Source organism: Chelonia mydas, chromosome 5 (genome assembly GCF_015237465.2).
Source record: "Chelonia mydas isolate rCheMyd1 chromosome 5, rCheMyd1.pri.v2, whole genome shotgun sequence".
NCBI lineage: Eukaryota > Metazoa > Chordata > Testudines > Cheloniidae > Chelonia > Chelonia mydas.
In genome coordinates this window covers 16,013,585-16,033,441 of record NC_051245.2, presented here as the reverse complement: position 1 = coordinate 16,033,441, position 19,857 = coordinate 16,013,585, and the positions used below count along the sequence as shown (strand labels likewise).

At 42.0% G+C, this 19,857-nt stretch overlaps 1 protein-coding gene across 1 annotated transcript in view; it reads right to left on the bottom strand.

Annotated features, from left to right (window-relative positions):
* The window catches only part of LOC102938006 (tetraspanin-36), a 40,712-nt gene extending 34,955 nt beyond the window's left edge, over positions 1-5,757 (bottom strand). Inside the window, exon 1 of the mRNA XM_007055150.4 lies at positions 5,435-5,757. Coding sequence (XP_007055212.1) covers positions 5,435-5,494 — 60 coding nt within the window. The 5' untranslated portion in view covers positions 5,495-5,757. The remainder of the gene's footprint in view (positions 1-5,434) is intronic.
* Between the last annotated feature and the right edge of the window lie 14,100 nt (positions 5,758-19,857).

The window sequence follows — 19,857 nt, the reverse complement described above, 5'->3', positions numbered from 1 at the left end:
GCCCATAGAGTGCCCATTTGGTGCCACGGACCACTTCACTGAAAGTCCTGTATGTTGTCCAACATTTCTACTGCAAAGAAAGGCAGGGAGAGTGGGAGGAGGAGAACTTGTCGGAGTGGGAAGTCAAGGGGCCCACCTGTTTTGTGGGAACAGGCTGGAGTGAGGCCTGGCTGTGGGGATGGGTTGAAAAGGCAGGTGGTCCGAGAAGAAGCTTGAGTGTCAAGTGTGCAACCCTCTAGGAATAAAATTGAGAATAATTCACCCCTGATGTGCTGGTGCTGTGTTAAATAAAGTGACTCCTAATTAGAGCTGAGCAAAGGTCCGATGTAGTCATAGTAATTTACCTTGCCCTCCTACAGCACCTTTCATGAGAAGATCTCAAGTGTTTTAAAGACATTGAACCTCTCCAGACCCCATGTGAGGTAGATCAACATTATCATTTCTGTTCACAAATGTGCATCTGAGGCAGAGAGAATTAAGATTAAACATTTTAAAATTTGAAACTATGTTCATAGGTGCTGGAACTAGCGGTTCTAGGGGTGCTGCTACATCCCCTGGCTTGCAGTGGTTTCCATCATATACAGGGTTTACAGTTTGGTTCAATGGCTCTCAGCACCCCCACTATCAAATTGTTCCAGTACCCCTGACTATGTTAAGCTACTGAAGTTAGACATTTCAGTCTGTGGTTGGGCCCTTAACTAAGTGACCTGCTTTTCCGAGGTGCTGAGCACACACAACTCCCAATAAACTCCCCCTTCACAGTAGCAATACCAGTATGTGTTTTGACATCAGCATCTCCTTTAGGGGAGTCACTTAATGCTGTATTTTTGGTAAGTAAGTAAAAGAGAAACTAATCTGTTATCTCTTTATTTGTAATAGTCACATGTAGACAGGCATTACGATAATGATCTGGGATCTCATACAAGGCTTACTGCATTTTTTAGACAGCATTTCAGTTCACCTCTACACAGTAATTCCTACCAAGGCATTGTAGCTGCAGCTTCTATTATGTAGGCGTAAGTTGAATTATTTCCCACAATCATTTTCAATCTGGGTAAGATGTGCAGTTTTTCAGTGCTTGGGCAAGAGAGATATTGCTTACAGGTGAATTGAAATGCTGTTTGTAAATCCTGTAGGAGTTCTTAGATGATTATGAGAACTACATGTAAAGACCAAGCTATCGCAAATTAACATATTCTAAAAGCTGAAAAATCAGTTCCTCCTTCACTTATCTGCCAAAACCTGAATTCAAGGTTCTGCATTTCCCCTGCAGGAGCTGAAGTCACTAACACATACAATGGTAATCATTAACAAGTTAGCAAGTTAACCAAGTTACCCCACCCTCTTACCCAAATACAACAGGTTGTCATGTTCTAAGGCTGTGCCTAGGAATGGAGAGCTTCTCTGGGGCACTGTAAGCGCACATGCTAGAAACCTGCAAGAAAACCCTAAGAACAGCCAAAATTAGACTGAAGTTTATGCTGCTGGTGGTTATTTGAGTTCCAATAAAGACAAACACAGTAAAGGAGTAAATCTGAGCTATATATATTGTGTAGTTCCTCTCAAAGCAGGGGTAATTTCCACCTGCTTACAATGAAGTACTGCAGCATTTCCCTATGCTTCAAACAGGAAACAGCACACAGCAATTATAATTAACTACACAGCAAACTAACACACTTCAATGGTTCCTACTTTATGCACTGTATGAAAACAGGACTGTAAAATCAGACACCAGGTTTCGGGGCTCTTGACCTCCTTTCTTTCAAGTGCTGAACTGCTTGTTGGATCACAGTCTCAATCTGGATACTTTCTCTTGCACATGCTGAAAACTTTAGTAAACATTTGATATTTCAAAAGTGTCAGTCCCATTTTCACACATCATGCTTAACGCTGCCCTCTCTCTAATATCTGCACACCAATCCCACTACTGACAATACAGAAATATCCGTAGAAGGATCCAAGAGGAAGAAAAGTGCTTCACATTAGAAATGCTGATGACTTGAAGTCAGTCAATGGGAGTTTCATGCATGTCTCTGGGGGGGGGACACACTTTGGCCTGTGAAATCCAAGCTTTGGTTTCCATTGATGATCACATAGAAGGTATGAATGTTAATTCAAAAAGGGGAATTCTCCATCTCTTCTGTCCTCCCCTAATGTACATTCATCAACAGATTATTTCATTTTAACAAAGGGACTTGAGTTCCTTCTGATTTTGCTACATTTCAAGCCCTGAGCACAGCTCACCACAAAGGGGTTTATTTCTGAAAAGCTCACTTCTGTGAATGAAGTGATCTATCCGGTTCATTTCTTTCAGTCTATTACTGAATTACTCAAACTTTCCCACTTGGCAGGAAAGTCCCAAAATACTGACTGGAATCTTTATTGCCATTAAATTATATTACTGCAGTCACACTCACATGAGTTTTATCCCTAAAAATAGCAGAGAATCATGACTGAAAGCTGTAGCTTTTATGTGGACTTGTTGGTCACTGTTAACAGTGAAGGGATCTGAAACGGGGGTGGAGGGTACTGGTCACAAATTTTACACCAATTGACCTACATTGACTTTACTGACATTCATACAACCTGAACCATTTCTCTCTCCCCGACCTGTTATTTTCCTGACTAATACTTTCAAAAAGATGTCATGTACTGTTTGTGAGGCAAACATTGGCATCTGTACTCTAGCTATTCAAAGATCTTTCTACATGATGAGAAAATTATAAGCCTGAAAATTCTTATGGAAAATGAGGTCTGAAGTGCCCCTGGAACTGATAAACCCACAGAGGAGTCCAGTACTCCAGCTGCCATGAGACCAACTGTATAACAAATCCAGCTATACTTTTACTTCTCAGTTTTTAACAGCAATTTTACCTTCAGAAACGCTAAAGACAAACTACTATATGGTTCTAAAAGTCAAAGTAATTTTTTACTCACAAACTTAGCAGATATATAACTAAATCATAATACTCTATGAAACCACTTCAGCAAGGACTTTGTACACAAGTACAGCATATTTAACCACACCCTGGTTAACCAAATGTTTCTTTAACTGGTTGGCTGAAAGTCCTGGTTAACCAAAATGTGGTCATGTCCCCTAACACAATGTGCACGATTCATTGCTCCCTCATTCAGCCAACCCCCCATTTAGTCAAACGGTTTTGATGTTGCAACCTGCACAGTTCATTTATATGTGTCCACTAAATTTAGGAGCTGCAAGACTAAGGAAGCTGCCAATGCACTGTTTCTATTTGAGCATGTTCACATACTTCAGAAACTTAAACACTTAACTGGATCCTCTTAATATCATGCATTTGTCTTGGGTTCCGGAACTAAATGTTCTCCATACAAAGTCAAAAAAACACCTGGTAATATGCCTGGGACGTAACATTTGGATCTAGATCTGAACTGGGTGTCCAGATCTGGGCTTTCGGTTCAGGACTGCCTGTCTCCAGAAAATAACCATTCAATTAATTTCATTCGTATGAAATGATCAAGTGTGCTACACTCAAACTTCTAAGTTTCATATTGAAAGTAAATTAAGAAAGCCCAAAATCAATGTATACAAGAAGCTGTGTCAGCTATGGTGCTAGACACACTCCAGGCTCAGCAGAGTCCAAAAATCAATGCCTAATGAACAGTGAAACTTGCATTTTCACTTGAAAGTGCTTCCAGCACTAACACATCTGAACTGCTTCATTGCTGGAGCAGAAATGAAGTGCAGCAGCCGGAACCATAAAGTAGCATATGAAGATTTTTGTCTGCTTTTCCTAGGTTGTAGAGTATGCTGCAGGGGTTCTCCAGCCATTTCATTCCATTCACCATTTTATAAGAATGAAATCCTCTCATGGACCTGCTTTCCCTTCCATCATCCCATTCTGTTTATTGCTTGGCTCTCAGACCACCAGAAAGGAGTTCATCGACCAGGGTTTGAGAACCGTGTATACTTTGGGTCTAATTCTCCTAGTAATCTCCATTAACTTTTAGCGTTATACGGTCTATGGCACAGGAAATCAGTTCTCATTCCAGCCAGCAGAGAAGAGCATAATGAAATGGCTAGCATGTATGGATACCAATATATTTGCAAAAGTAATGGATAAAATAATGTGTACAACATTATAATATCCTCACCGTTTAAATGTTTCTTCTTTAAACCTAATCAATCAAAATCTTTCTTCTTTGAGTTTAGAATGAATTAAAACTCAGTTATATTGATCTGAATTTCAAAAATGAGCACAGGATTTTGTTCTCTATTAAAAACAATTATTTTACAAATTCTCATGAATTAAAAGTTAATTTTAAAGAAAAACTTTGTGATAGCGTTTAAAGCAAGAGATTAATAACTGTGTTAGCTACAGTTTAGATAAAGTCACGAACCACAAACATCATTTTTCAGAGACTGAAGCCCATTACTTAACCTAAAGATTTTAAGAGAATAAGAAACTTTGTGCCCAGTTCTGATCTCCCCTATACTGAAATAAATAGAGTGTAGCTAACACTAATGGAGTTACACCATAGTACAACAAGCATTAATTGGAGAAAGCCCTATCTATGGCCAACATCCCAGGGAGGAAAGTCTGCTTCCCACCTGGCAGTTCACCTCCAGCCTCTGATATCACACAATATTCAGCTGGAGCTATGCTGCTTTACACCAGATGGGTATCTGCCCCCCTAACTCTCTGGTGTCCTCACGTTCTGTCTTTCATAAAATCTCACTTCATTACCGAAAACTCTGATATGGAATCTCTAGCTTACTACCCTGAAGTGACCAGTTCTGGGCAGAGGCAGAAACCACCTGCCTTTAGTTAAAATTTTTCATTCTCTTTACATAGCCTCTTGCGCTTGGTTTCACTAATAAAACTACTTTTAAAAGTTTAGTTGGGAAAAAAAACAGTTATGTGTACAAAATTACATTAGCAAGTTTGCTTCCTTGCTGTGAGACAAAAGTAGATCAATGGAGTTAAATGTGCATTTCTATACCAAATCCCCCTTCAGTTCCTCTTTAAGGCACATCTGCTTTGTACTGACGGTCACTCATTGCTCTCTGATCTTTCTTTAATTTGCCCAGTAAAAACGGACAGTTGATCATATTAGTGTTAACACTCTCAAGGCAGTAATAAGAAGTAATAATGCATAACAATTAACGTTGTTTCTAGAGCATGTAGCATATTAAGTTCTTTACAGTAAAAGAAGTACAGATACTGACCCCAATCCTACAGTTTGTACTCAGACAAGTCTCCCCATCAGCTTCAGTGGGGAGTTTTGCCTGAGTAAGAACTGCAGGATCAGTCCCTGAATATCTGAAAACATCTGCAGTTAAATCAGGTCAGTGAAGAGAGAAAGGGGTGAGGACTGTCACAGGAAGCTGGTAGTGGCACCAGCCAGAGGACAGTCTGGGAAAGTTATCAAACTAGAGGCTCTTCTATCAAATTACCCAAAAGATGAGGCTGAGTAGCAGCAGCACTGTCTTGGAGGTGATCACGCCACAGTCCATGTTTCCTGCTGGCCTTGCAATCGAGCTGTGTGTAGAAAGATCTGGTGGCTTCTGCTGCCTATTCAGCAGAGTCTGTGTGTGTCAGATTTCTGTAAGCTTCTCTCCCACACCTCTCAGTTTCTTGTCTGAGCCTGCTCAGCTATCACATGATTTGCAACTCGCTGGACCAGTCACATGCTCCTTAGCGTACAGAGCAAAACAACATCTTACAGTAGTGTCCTATCAGGACCCTGTTCCTCTTTATTACTGTACGTAGTCTGACAGTCTAAAAGAGATTACCGTAAACTCGCTAAACTAGCTCTGCAACTACAACTACGTAGCTTACCATATAGACACTAATAGCAGTGCCACCACAACATAATCCTTGCCAGCACTGCCACACTTGCAGGAGTAGATCAAGACTAAGTAAGGCTCAAATCTAACAGAACTTTTAAGGCCATCCTGAAAGCCTCTCCCTCTGAGCCAAGTCTCTGCTTACATACAGCTAGCCATATGGATTCTTGTCCTTCACCCACTCTTGAGTCTGTGATCTTCCTGAGTGAGGCACTCTTAAAGGGGCCAGTCACCCTGTCACAGGTAATAACCCTTTAAATAGTTTGTGATCCCTGGAGTGATGCTCACTGCATTTTATGTTTTACATGTTGCCAGAAACCAGTCAAAGTAGCAGTATCTATTAAGTAGGGCTTGCATGCTTGTGTGTAGCAGCCACAGTTCTTTGGGATCCAGATATATTTGGGAGCAATATTATTTCTGTTGTGTAAAGCGCAAAAGACACACCACCTCTTTTAGCCTTTTCCCTCTATGCATCCCTCCCTGTGTTTATTTCTCACACCTTTGTTAGGTTTTTTTCACTCTCTCTCAGTTCTTGCCTAATTTATCCTCCTTCATTTTCTCTTTCCATCTTTTCCCCCCACATTCTCTCTCGCCTCATTTTATAGCACTTCTTCCTTCTCCATCCATTCCTCTCCCCATTCCACTCCGATACCTCAATCAAAGTCTTGATAGAGTCAAAAACCCCTCTCCATATAGAACCACAGAAACACAGAGCTGGAAGAGACTTCAAGAGATCATCAAGTTCAGCCCTCTAAACTGAGGCACGACCACATAAACCTCGACCATCCCTGATAGGTGTTTGTCCACCCGGTTCTTAAAAACCTCCAGAAGCCTATTCCAGAATTTAACTACCTTTATCGTTAGAAATTTTTTCCTAACACCTAACCTAAATCTCCCTTGCTGCAGATTAAGCCCATTACTTCTTGTTCTACCTTCAGTGGGCATGGAGAACACTTGAGCACAATCCTCTTTATAAGGGCCCTTAAACATATTTGGAGGTTGTTATCAGATTCCCCACACTGTTATACCAATAAAATAAAAACCAGCAGGATCTTATTAAAGGGGAAAAGGCAAAATACCACATTTATTGTGAATACAGAAAGAATCATAGTAAGCAGTTAGTTATAGCTATAACATTCCATTCAATTTCATATTTATTCACACATTCATTCATACACACACACACACACACACAGGTTCTGCAAGGTTGTTATCATAGTTACCAGCCTTAGAGTTGCTCATGCCAAGCCACTGGCCAGGTGGCCTGGACATCCCAGAATGACAATGACTGCCTAGGAAGGAGTACTGCGGAAAGGGATCTGGGGGTCATAGTGGACCACAAGCTAAATATGAGTCAACAGTGTAATGCTGTTGCAAAAAAAGCAAACATCATTCTGGGATGTATTAGCATGAGTGTTGTAAGCAAGACACAAGAAGTAATTCTTCTGCTCTACTCTACACTGATTAGGCCTCCTCTGGAGTCTTGTGTCCAGTTCTGGGCACCACATTTCAGGAAAGATGTGGACAACTTGGAGAGAGTTCAGAGAAGCGCGACAAAAATGATTAAAGGTCTAGAAAACATGACCCAGGAGGGAAGATTGAAAAAACTGGGTTTGTTTAGTCTGGAAAAGAGAAGACTGAGAGGGGACATGATAACAGTTTTCAAGTATGTAAAAGGTTGTTACAAGAAGGAGGAAGAAAAATCAGACCCAGGACTGACTCCTGCAAGACACCACTAGATACACCCACCCTCCCAGTTGGAGAGTGAACCATTCATAACTACTCTTTGAGTATGGTCTTTCAACAAGTTGTGCACCCACCTTATAGTAATTTTATTTAGCCCACATTTCCCTAGTTTGCTGATGAGAATGTCACGTGGGACTCTGTGAAAAGGCTTTCTGAAATCAAGATTTAGCACATCTACTGCCTCCCTCCTATCCTCTAGGCCAGTAACCCTGCCAAAGAAGGAAATTAGGTTAGTTTCGCGTGATTTGTTCTTCACAAATCCTTGTTGGTTCTTCCTCATAATAACCCTATTATCCTCTAAGTGCTTGCAAACTGATTGTTTAATCATTTGTTCCAGTATATTTCCAGGTATTGAAGTTGTATAACTGGTCTGTAATTCCCCTGTTCCTCTTTGTTCTTTTTTAAAGATAGGCACTATGCTTGCCCTATTCCAGTCCTCTGGGACCTCACCCCATCCTCCATGAGTTCTCGAAGATAATTGCTAACAGTTCTGAGATTGCTTCAGCTAATTCCTTAAGTACCCTAGGATTAATTTTATCTAGGGTCGGAGTGAAGAAATCTGAGCTGGAGCCACTGTCAAGCAAAGAAGCCCCCTTCCATGACAAAAGACTTGGATGTCCCCAGCCAGGACTGTTCCAATTTAAGATTGCCTCCCCTTGTCATATCAGTTGACTTCAGCATTGCTTTGCTTGAGAGCATATATTTCACCATATCCAGCGCCTTCTGTTAGGACATTTTCACTGCACTACATTGTGGTGGATCCTCCATCAATAGCAATTTTTAAATCAAGATTGGATCTTTTTCTAAAAGATATGGTCTAGTTCAAACAGGAATTATTTAAATGGCCTGTGTTACTCAGGCGGTTAGAGTAGATGATCAGAAAGTGGTCTCTTCTGGCTTTATAATCTGTTAATTATGAATCACTAATCATCACTGTAACTAGGTGAAATTACCTCATCATGCTGATTATCCAATGTCCACCCAGTAACTTTTTGTGTACAGTTGCAGACATCTCCAAGGTGTCAGGAAGCTGGACTACAATGGTGTGAACTGCGATGGAGAATCAGTTACATCCAGTTGTGACGGATTTGGCACTGCTCTGTAATAAATGTATGAATACTGTATGTTAACCTGGCGACTGGGATGTTTACTGTATAAATATATTGGTTTAGTTCAATACGGGTTGTCAGGAAAAACAAGCAGGAATGGAAAGAATGGCTCAAGATTAGCCACTTCTCAGCAAACACATGAGACTTAAGAGACAATACCAAAACAGAAAAAGGAGATCACAAGAACTCGATCAGGTTTATAACACACACTCTCAAGAGAGGATACTAGTTACTGGACCGATCCAGGCTGAGACACAGGGACCTCCTGTGACATCTGAAGAAGTTAGGCCTGCCTAGGTTACCATCAGGAGATGCTCAGACTTCAGGTAAGACAGACATTGTGTGCAGACTGTTGGTTGTTTTTAAATCCTTTTCCTCTAAATGCTTTGGTCCTACTGTTAAAATTAACAGTGCCTGGGTTTAGGAAAGCCATCTGGTCACTCTGTTCATCACTGGTCACAGATTCAAGAAAGGAAGAATCACAGATACTCAAACTCACATGGATCTGCTGGGTTAGGGTAAACTTGGTTGATACACAGAGTACTGTAGTCCAGAGTCTGGTCTAACAGTGGGAGGATTGCAAAATTCCACCCCAAGATAGGTAAAGGCATGATGCCTGACACCTGTGGGGGTGCACTCAGAGTAACCAGAAAAGGGCAGAGATACAGCTAGCCCTGCAATCGCAACACCAGTCATCATGAGACTGGATGTAATACACACTCTGGATTGGGCACCTCTTCTCTGTATGGCTTTTAAATTAACTTCTGAAGAAATGAAGCCTGGATATTTTACTTCGAATTGAATGTTGTCCATAACGAAATCTGACCATAACAATGTGACATGTGCCTCTGGGTACCTAGCACTCCTATCCCAGGCTCCCTTCAGGCACAGAGATCCCTCCAGGTTTACACTTGACTGCTTTCTCATGTTAGGCAAATCAGCTTTTCCAGAAGAATTAAAGAGACATGAATAACCCTAGAAATGAGGTCAGGAATAAGGCTGATTCCAGAAAAGAAACTCTTTGCTGCAGGTAGGGGTAAACCCAAGCAACCAAACTCAGACCTGGATACCAATATCTCCAAAGTTCATTGTTGTTCAGATTCTGGGTTTTGGCTCAGGCCAGTCGCTGTCTGGAAGCCATAGCTATTGAAGTGATTATTATTCATAATTTATATAGTCATGATTACTTTATTAATAAGAAAAACCACTGCAACAATTTCACTTTTCCTTGAAATGAAGCAGGTTGAAATATTGGAAAAGAAAGGAAATTAATACAGCTGTTTGGGAACCAGAATTTCTCTTTCATGGGAAATTCCATAATTTTTGCGAGGGGGAAGTGTACCAAAGGAAGTGTACCAAACTGGAAAAAAAATGTCAAATTTTGAAAATTCCTGTGACATTTTTTTGAAAAAAAAAAAATCATTTTAGGTCCATTAAAATGTTTAAATTTTGATTTTTTGTTTCATTTGTGTTTTATTTTATATTTTTAAATTTTAATTTGCATTATTTTTATTTTATTTTATAAAATATGTAAATATAAAATAAAAGAGAAAATATATTTCTAAAAGACATTTAATCAAAATTGACATGTTCCTGTGGAACATTTCAGTTTCAATGAATCAATATTTTCCAAAGGAAAAACATTCCAGTTGAAAATTTTCCACCAGGTCAACACATGAATACAAGCCAAAATACAAGTTACAATAATATAATCACTGTAACCTAAAGATAGTTTTACAAGGCAAAGATCATATTTAAATAGAGTTGCCAGGTGTCCACTTCAAAAAGGGTCAAAAAGGGACCCCGGCAGCTCCAGTCAGCACAGCTGACTGGGCCATTAGAAGTCCGGTTGGTGCGGGGCTGGTAGGCTCCCTACCCGGCTCCCAGGAAGCAGCCGGCAGCTCCCTCTGAGTTCTAGGCATAGGGGCAGCCACGGGGACTCCACGCGCTGCCCCCACCCCGAATGCCGGCTCTGCAGCTCCTATTGGCCGGCAATTGTGGACAATGGGAGCTGCAGGGGCAGTACCTGCAGTGGGGGCAGCAGCAGTGCACAGAGACCCCTGGCCACCCATACAACTAGGAGCGGCAGAGACATGTCGCAGCTTCCCAGTAGCTGCCTCAGGTAAGCATCACCTGGAGCCTGCACCCCTCCCTCCCTCCCGCATCTCTGCCCCAGCCCTAAGCCCCCTCCCACACTCCGAACCCCCCACCCCTGGCCCCACCTCAGAGCCTGCATCCCAGGCCGGAGCCCTCACCCCCCACCCTGCACTCCAAACCCCTAGGCGCCAGCCCAGAGCCCCCTCCTGCACCGCAAACTCCTCATTCCCAGCCCCACCCCATAGCCCTCACCCCCACCCCCTGCCCCAGCCTGGAGCCCTCTCCCACACAACAAACCCTTTGGCCCCAGTCCCCAGCCTGGAGCCCCCTCCTGCAACCCAAATCCCTCATCCCCACCCCCACCCCAGAGCCCTCACCTCCTCCCGCACCCCCAACTCCTGCCCCAGCCCAGAGCCCCCTCCCACACCCTGAACCCCTCACTTCTGATCCCACCCTGGAGCCGGCACCTGCCAGCTGGAGCCCTCACCCCCTCCTGCATCCCAACCCCCTGCCCCAGCCTGGTGAAAATGAGAAAGTGAGTGAGGGTGGGGGAGAGCAAGCGACGGAGGGAGGGGAGATGGAATGAGTGGGGGTAAAGGGCTTGGAGAAGGGGTGGGACGGGGGCAGGGCAAGGGTGTTTGGTTTTCTGCAATTAGAAAGTTGGCAACCCTATATTTAAATCAGAGCAGGTGATATTCTAGTCATTCATCTAAAGGTCTATGGCTGAAATAGCAACCAGCCACAGCACCCCTGCACCGTTTACATGGAGTGCTAGGGCTACTGAATTGATTCTTAACATTAATCCCAAGGCCTATCTTCTTTCCAGCCCTCCCTTACATGATTCTTCCTTCCCCATGCCTGTTTCACATGTGATTACCCCTAGGCAGCCCACCATGAGGCCCTCTCTACTAGGGCAAATTGAATCCCTGCTGGATGGATGGGGGCTCACTATTATGCAGGTGCAGAGGATTCTAAAGTAGAAAGCTTTCTTTCTCATGTAAGTTTTTTGGGGTTTTTTTGCTGCTGCATTATATCTGGAGTGCATTGGGTAGCTCTTGTTGAGGCACAGTAAACATTTCCATTCTGAACACCCTTTTGCAGTTGCTTGTAACTTGGTTAGTCACCTTTCAGGCTGAAATTTTTCAGGTCTGCTCTCTGCCTTAAAGTGTGCTTGTGTTTTAAGTTTGAAGAGTTCAGCTGTTTTGAGTAGGAAAAGTGGGGAGGGGAGATACACTTTTGCCATTATTTAAAAAAAAACAAAACTTTCCAAGCTTTTATTTTAATAGCTCTAGTGAGTCAAGAGTTTTGGACACAAATTTGAAAACTGGGAGGGACATTAATACAACAGAGATTTATAATTCATTCTCAGGCTGAAACTTAACATACAAGCCACAGCCCAAATGTACTGGGCCAAATGTATTCCTGGTGCAATTTCGCTGAAGTAAATAATGCCCTATATCAGGGGTGGCCAACTTATGGCTCCAGAGCCACATGCAGCTCTTCAGAAGTTAATATGCAGCTCCTTGTAAAGGCACCCACTCCAGGGCTGGAGCTACAGGCACCAACCTTCCAATGTGCCGGGGGGTGCTCACTGCTCAACCCCTGGCTCTGCCACAGGCCCTGCCCCCACTCCACCCCTTCCTGCCCCCTCCCCTAAGCCTGCCGTGCCCTCACTCCTATCCCTCCCCCCCAGAGCCTCCTGCATGCCACAAAACAGGTGATTGGGAGGTGCGGGGAGGGAGGGGGAGGCACTGATCGACGGGGCTGCCAGTGGGTGGGAGGTGCTGGGGGAGCTTATGGGGGGCTGCTGACCTATTACTGTGGCTCTTTGGCAATGTACATTGGTAAATTCTGACTCCTTCTCAGGCTCAGGTTGGCCACCCCTGCCCTATATCCTTTCTGTGGTGGAAACTTTGAAAAAACAACCTGTAATTTAGAACATAAGAATGGCCATACTGGGCCAGACCAATAGTCCATCTAGCCCAGTTTCCTGTCTTCTGATAGTAGTCAATGCCCGATGCTTCGGAGGGAATGAAGAGAACAGGGCTACCAGCAAGACCCCCATTCCTTGTTGTCCAGTCCCAGCATCTGGCAGCAAAATGTTTAGGGACATGACCTGACTAATAGCCATTGATAGTCCTATCGTCCAGGAACTTATTGAATTCTTTTTTGAACTCAGTTATACTTTTGGCCTTCACAACATCCTCTGGCAACCAGTTCTCCTTGTGGGTTCCAGGACTAGCTGCTCCAAGAAGCAGTCATCAATGGTGTCTAGACACTTTCTCTCTACATCCCATCCTGAGGTGACATGTACCCAGTCCATGTGGGGAGTGGGGACAGTTGAAGTCCCCCACTAATGTTGAGTTTTCTGTTTTAATAGCCTTTCTAATTTCCCTGAGCACTTCACAATCAACATCACCATCCTGGTCAGGTGGTCAGTAGGATATTCCTACTGCTATACTCTTATTATTCAAGCATGGAATTTCTATCCATAGAGATTCTATGATACAGTTTGATTCATTTAAGATTTTTAGTATATTTGACTCTATGCTTTCTTTCACATATAGTGCCACTCCTGCAACAGCACAACCTACTCTGTCATTCCTATATATTCTGTACCCTGGTATTACCATGTCCCATTGATTATTATCATTCCAACAAGTTTCTGTGATGCCGATTATATCAATATCCTCACTTAATACTAGGTATTGTAGTTCACCCATCTTCATATTTAGACTTCTATCATTTGTATAGAAGCACTTATACAATTTGTCACTTTTTAGTTGTCTGCTTTGATTTGATGTAATTGGATGGAATTCTTTTTCATTTGACTGTTTGTATTCAGTTCGTACCTGTATTTTGTCTACTTCTATCACCCCATCTTTACTAGGATTTAGAAAATCCCCGTTAATAGATCTACCCCTAATGAATGTCTCTTTCCAAACCACGTGCTCCTCCACACCTGTCATATTTCCCCCCCAGTCCTTAGTTTAAAAAATCCTCTATGACCTTTTTAATTTTACATGTCACCAATCTGGTTCCCTTTTGGTTAGGTGGAGCCCATACTTCCTGTATAGCTCCTCCTTTCCCAAAAGGTTCCCCAGTTCCTAATAACCTAAATTCCTCCTCCCTACACCATCATCTCATCCATGCATTGGGACCCTGCAGTTCTGCCTATCTTACTGACCCTGTGCATGCATTGGAACCATTTCAGAAAATGCTGCCATGGAAGTCCTGAACTTTAATCTCTTACCTAGCAGCCTAAATTTGGTCTCCAAGACCTCTCTCCTACCTTTCCCTATGTCACTGGTACCTAAGTGTACCACAACCACTGGCTCCTCCCCAGCACTGCACATAAGTCTGTCTAGATGTCTCAAGAGATTTGCAACCTTCACACTCGGCAGGCAATTCACCACGTTGTTCTCCTGGTCATCACAAACCCAGCTGTCTATATTTCTATGATCAAATTCCCCATTACTATTACCTGTCTCTTTCTAATAACTGGGATTCCCTCCCCTGGAGAGGTATCCTCAGTGTGAAAGGATACCATGATATCATCTGGAAGGAGGGTCCCAACTATAGGATTGTTTCCCTCTGCTCTAGTTTAATGTTCTCCTTCCCCAAGATTTTCATCCTCCCCGAAAGCACAGCAGCTGTCAGGCTGCGGGTGGGACTGCTCTACTGCATCCCAGAAAATCTCATCTATGTACCTCTCTGTCTCCCTTAGCTCTTCCAATTCAGCCACTTTGGTCTCAAGAGCCTATACTGAGTCTCTGAGGACTATGACCTCTTTGCACGGAATGCACACATATGCCACCTGCTCACATGGCAGGTAATCATATGTGCTGCATTCAGTGCAGTAAACTGAATAGCCCATCTCTGAGCTATTGGTGTGTTATAAATAAAGTCTAACTTGGATTAGCTGTACCTAGGATTGCTACTATTTGTTAAACCAAGAACCACACTCTTCATTGCACAAATGACCCATCTAGTGTGAGCTTTTCAGTTGTACATTACTGGAACTTTTTCTAGGAAAGTGCTATATGGATTTGTAGAGCTGTACAAAAGAAGAGTTAACTGAAAATATGTAAACAGGATTGTTCCACAGATTCATAGATTCTAAAGCCAGAAGGTACCATTGTGATCATCTAGTCTGACTTCTTATACACCACAGGCCATAGAACTTCCTCAAAATAATTCCTAGACCATATCTTTTAGAAAAAAATCTCATCTGGATATTAAAAATTGTCAGTGATGGAGAATCCACCACGACCCTTGGTAAACTATTCCAGTGGTGAATTACGCTCAGCATTTAAAAATTACGCCTTATTTCCAGTCTGAATTTGTCTAGCTTCAACATCTAGCCATTGGATCATGTTATAGCTTTCTCTGCTAGATTGGAGAGCCAAATATTTGTTCCCCACATAGGTAATTATAAACTGCAATCATTTCACCCCTTAAACTTCTCTTTGTTAAACTAAATAAATTGAGTTCCTTGAGTCTGTCACTATAAGGCATGTTTTCTGATCTTTTAATCATTCTTGGGGCTCTTCTCTGAACCCATTGCAATTTATCAACCTTGTTGCCGGCACCCAGTGCCGAGAGGCAAAACAACAGCAGGGGTTGGTTCGCTACCCGGTGTGCTTCACCCAATAATCACAACGGGGTGGAGAAGCAGAAAAGTTTATTTGAAGCTTCAAAAAGGTACAGAGAGAATAGAATCTCAAAGCCTGAACACAGAGCAGGAAGTTACACAGACTTTTATACATCCTTTCTTCAGCATACTTATCCAATAGCAAGCTGCCCTAAGTATCCATATAGCCAGCCAATCCAGTTACCAGCTAGTTCCCTTGTTTTTTGTATCATTTGTTAAACTATACATAAAGCTGCTTTATTCAGCATTTTTCTTCCATATCTGCCCTGTTTGGCCTTGTTTAGTTTCAGGCAGTCTGACTCTGCAACATATTGTTGCAGATCCTCAGCAATACTGCTGTGAGTGCCTCCAGGCTGGGGGGGAGGGGGGGGGGGGCAGGGACACTTGGGCCTAGTACGCAGAGCTGCTGCGAGTGCCTCCAGGCGGGAGGGGGGGCCAAGGACACTTGGGCCTAGTGCGAGGAGGCTTCATCGACACTCATGGTCTTCCATCCCCTCGAGTTACCTAGTGGCCATGCCCCAGTGTCCCCAACAACCTCCTTCTTGGATTGTGGGCACCAGAACTGGACACAATATTCCAGCAGCAGTCACACCAATACCAAAGACAGAGGTAAAATAACCTCTCTATGCCTACTCAAGATTTTTATGCATCCCAGGATCACATTAGTTCTTGTGGCATAGCATCACATTGGGAGCTTATGTTCAGGTGATTAGCTACTATAACCCCCAAATCTTTTTCAGAGTCACTGCTTCCCAGGATAAAGTTTCCTATCCTGTAAGTATGGCCTACCTTCTTTATTCCCAGATGTATACATTTATATTTTGATGTATTAAAATGCATATTGTTTGCTTGTGCGCAGTTTACCAATCAATGCAAATCGCTCTGAATCAGTGACCTGTCTTCTGTGTTATTTACCACTCCTCTGATTTGTGTGTAATCTACAAATTTTATCAGTGATGATTTTAGGTTTTCTTCCAGGTTATTGACAAAAATGTTAAATAGCATAGAGCCAAGAGCCAATCCCTGCAGGGCTCCACTGGAAACTGACCATCTCCATGACGATTCCTGGTTTACATTTGCATTTAGAGACCTATTAGTTAGTCAGTTTTTAATCCATTTAAGATGTGTCATGTTAATTTTACATAATTCTAGTTTTTTTAGTCACAATGTCATGTGGTACCAAGTCAAACACTTTAAAAAGTCTATTACAGCAACAGTATAACCTTTATTAACCAAATTTGTAAGCTCATAAAAATATCAAGTTAGTTTGACGGAATCTATTTTCCATAAACACATGTTGATTTGAATTAATTATACTACCCTTCTTTAGTTCTTTATAAATCAAGTCTCATGCCTGTTGCTCCATTATCTTACCCAGGATCCATCTCAGGCTGACAGGCCTATAATTACCCATGTGATCCAGTTTACTTTTTTAAACACTGGCACATTAGCTTTCTTCCAGTCTTCTGGAACCTCCCTAGTATTATTGAAAATTAACATTAATTGGTCCATCAAGATCTTCAGCCAGCTCTTTTAAAACTCTTGGACAAAACTTATCTGGATCTGAGGATTTAAAATGTCTAATTTTAGTAGCTACTGTTTAATATCCTCCAGAGATACTAGTGGAATGGAAAGAATGTTATCACAATATGATGAGACTGTACCATCTGTTTTTTCCCCAAATAGGAACAGAAATATTTATTGAACACTTCTATCTTTCCTGCACTATTAATGACAATTCTATCATATCCATCTAGTAGCAGACCAATATTATTGTCTGGATTATTTTTGTTCCTAATATATTTTAAAAACTCCTTCTTGTTGTCCTTAATTCTGATAGCCATAAATTTCTCCTTGAGTCGCTTTCCTTGTCAGTTTTCAACATCTGATTTATATTCATTAATATCAACTTCCCCTTTCTTCTACTGGTTATATTTTATTTTTTACAACTGCTTTCACTTCCCCTCTAAAACAGGCTGTTTTTTTTAACCAGCATAGCCTTCTTTCTTGATGATGGCTTTTTGGCACCTAGTAACCCAGTTTGGAAGGGAGCAGGGTAAATGACATTTTAGACTGAAGTTTACTTTTGTGAAATATTTGAAGATCAAATTCTAGACATGGACATAGCTATGTCATTGTTAAGGTTCTGTGTTAACTGCACCTTTAATTCTCCAAAAGGTTTGTCTACGACACTGTCAGCCATGTTATGTTCAAATCATACAAATGAGACCCACACAGTGCTCTCTCCCAGAGACTTTACTTTTGGGTTTTTTTTATCTTAACCTAAACTGAAAGTCATTCAGACTGAAAGTCTCTTTGTTCTTTATGTATAAAATTTCAACGCTCTACAAAAAGGCAGAAAACATGGTTGTAAATGACAGCCCATGTACTTGCTGTCATATAGAAAACTGTGATCTTTGCATTAGAGAGATGCCAAGGAAGGAGCTAAAAGTAGATAGAGGCTAATTAATCTGACAGTAACAGCTATCATAATGCAGTATAAGGGGGGGAATCTTAATATTAATAAAAGTCAAATTATATTATACTCTGCTAGCTCAAAGAAGGTTTCTTATATTTAAAATAAATAAATAAAAAATCTTGCCTTCAATTCCTAGTATTAATTGATGCTTTGGACTATTTTGTTTGTAAAATAAAATAAAAATACACTCCCTTTGCAAGCTTCCTGGTACTTTATGTCTGAATATCTGAGCTCAGGATCAAGCCAGGGATGCTCTGTGGAAGCTTCAGGGTCAGGTTTTCTCAAAATTCAGGGCTAAAAAGGAAAACCGTTTGGTGACTCAGAAAACCTATGTGCTGTCCAGCAAATGGAACTGGAATAAATTGTTTTCCTGTTTAGGGGAAGGGAAGACATGATTCAGTAAGGGCTGCCTATTAGGAACTAAATAGTTCAGCAAGGGGGAAAAGCAATTTTTAAAAAGTACTTTTCCTCTATTCCCTGTGCCAAATCCTCAGCTATCATTCAGTGCAGTGGATATCATTCAGTGCATCCGATAAAGTGAGCTGTAGGTCACGAAAGCTTATGCTCAAATAAATTTGTTAGTCTCTAAGGTGCCACAAGTACTCCTTGTCTTTCAGTTTAAGTTTCCCGTCTGGTTTCACAGATTCATCAATTTATGTCCCAGTAGTAAAAATATAAGTGTTTTCTCAGCAATTTTTCTTTATTCTCATTTCTAAAATAGACAAATTATTGCAATACTGTATTTAGCTAATAACCCAAGGACTCTGCGTACTGACAAGTATGAAGTCTTTATAAAAGATTAAACTGTAACATCACAGCATTTGCATTCATCAGTGCATTCATGTATGTTTGCTTGCATTTCAAAGGGCATCACTTCACTAAAAATAGAATTTCGTTTCCTGCAGCATCTTTCACAACCAAATATCCTAAAGTATTTGTACAGAGCCACCAGACACTATTAATACACTGTGCAGACAAACCCGACAGCAACCATAGTGATGCTTTCTGCAACAGCTCACACACAACTTTGGCCATTCAATTCTGATTCGTTGTGAGAGGGAATTTTGGCCAAGGCACAAACCTTACTTGTTCCTAAAAGTTACATCTGTAATCTCCACAGAGATGGTGAGCAAGGAGGACCCAGGTTAATGTCTCATTGACGAGACATTTCTAATTTACAGCATCCCCATAGTACTGCACTGAAATAAAAGCATTGGATAGGAGCCCACGTCTTAATGTGAAACTTGAACATCACTAGCCCAGCGTTGAGATTACTACCAGCTAAACCATACTGTGTCACAATACCTTCCAAACACATTTGGCTCTAATGTTTATTAGGACACATCATATTGTATTTATGATTTAATACATATCGTCTTGACATTGCTGGGATTATTCATTCCTCCCGCCTTTCCTTTTCATTCCCTTTTCTCTAGTTACCCTGTGCCCCTCCATGCTTGAGAGAGAGATGAGAATAGTAGCTCTTCCATCTGTCAGTGAGGGGAGAGAAAAGAGCAGCTGATCTTCCTCATCCCCATGTGGTTAGGGTAAGAGAGAAAGCTTGACTGACAGGACTTTTCCCAGGGCATGCCAGCAAAGCAAATTGATCTTGTGCTGCCCTAAACTAGGTGTAAGCGGGGGAATAGTCCCGCTATTTTGGGGAACTTTCCTGGCTTCTGCACTACCCCGGTGAAGTGGGCTAGCGAAAGGATCGGAATCCTTGCTCCCATTTCCTTTACCCAGTGGCCTCCCTGCCGTTGAGGACTCCTCTCCCACTCTCCTGTCTGGCAGAGTCCTCGTAACCCCAACAAGGCTGAGCCTGGGATTCCTGGGGGGCTTGACCCCCAACCCTGCTGTGGTCACCTAGGACAGGAGCTAGGGTGTCCCCACTCTGGGGTACTCTCTCTGCACTGGGCACTTCTCTAACCCACTGACCATTACATAC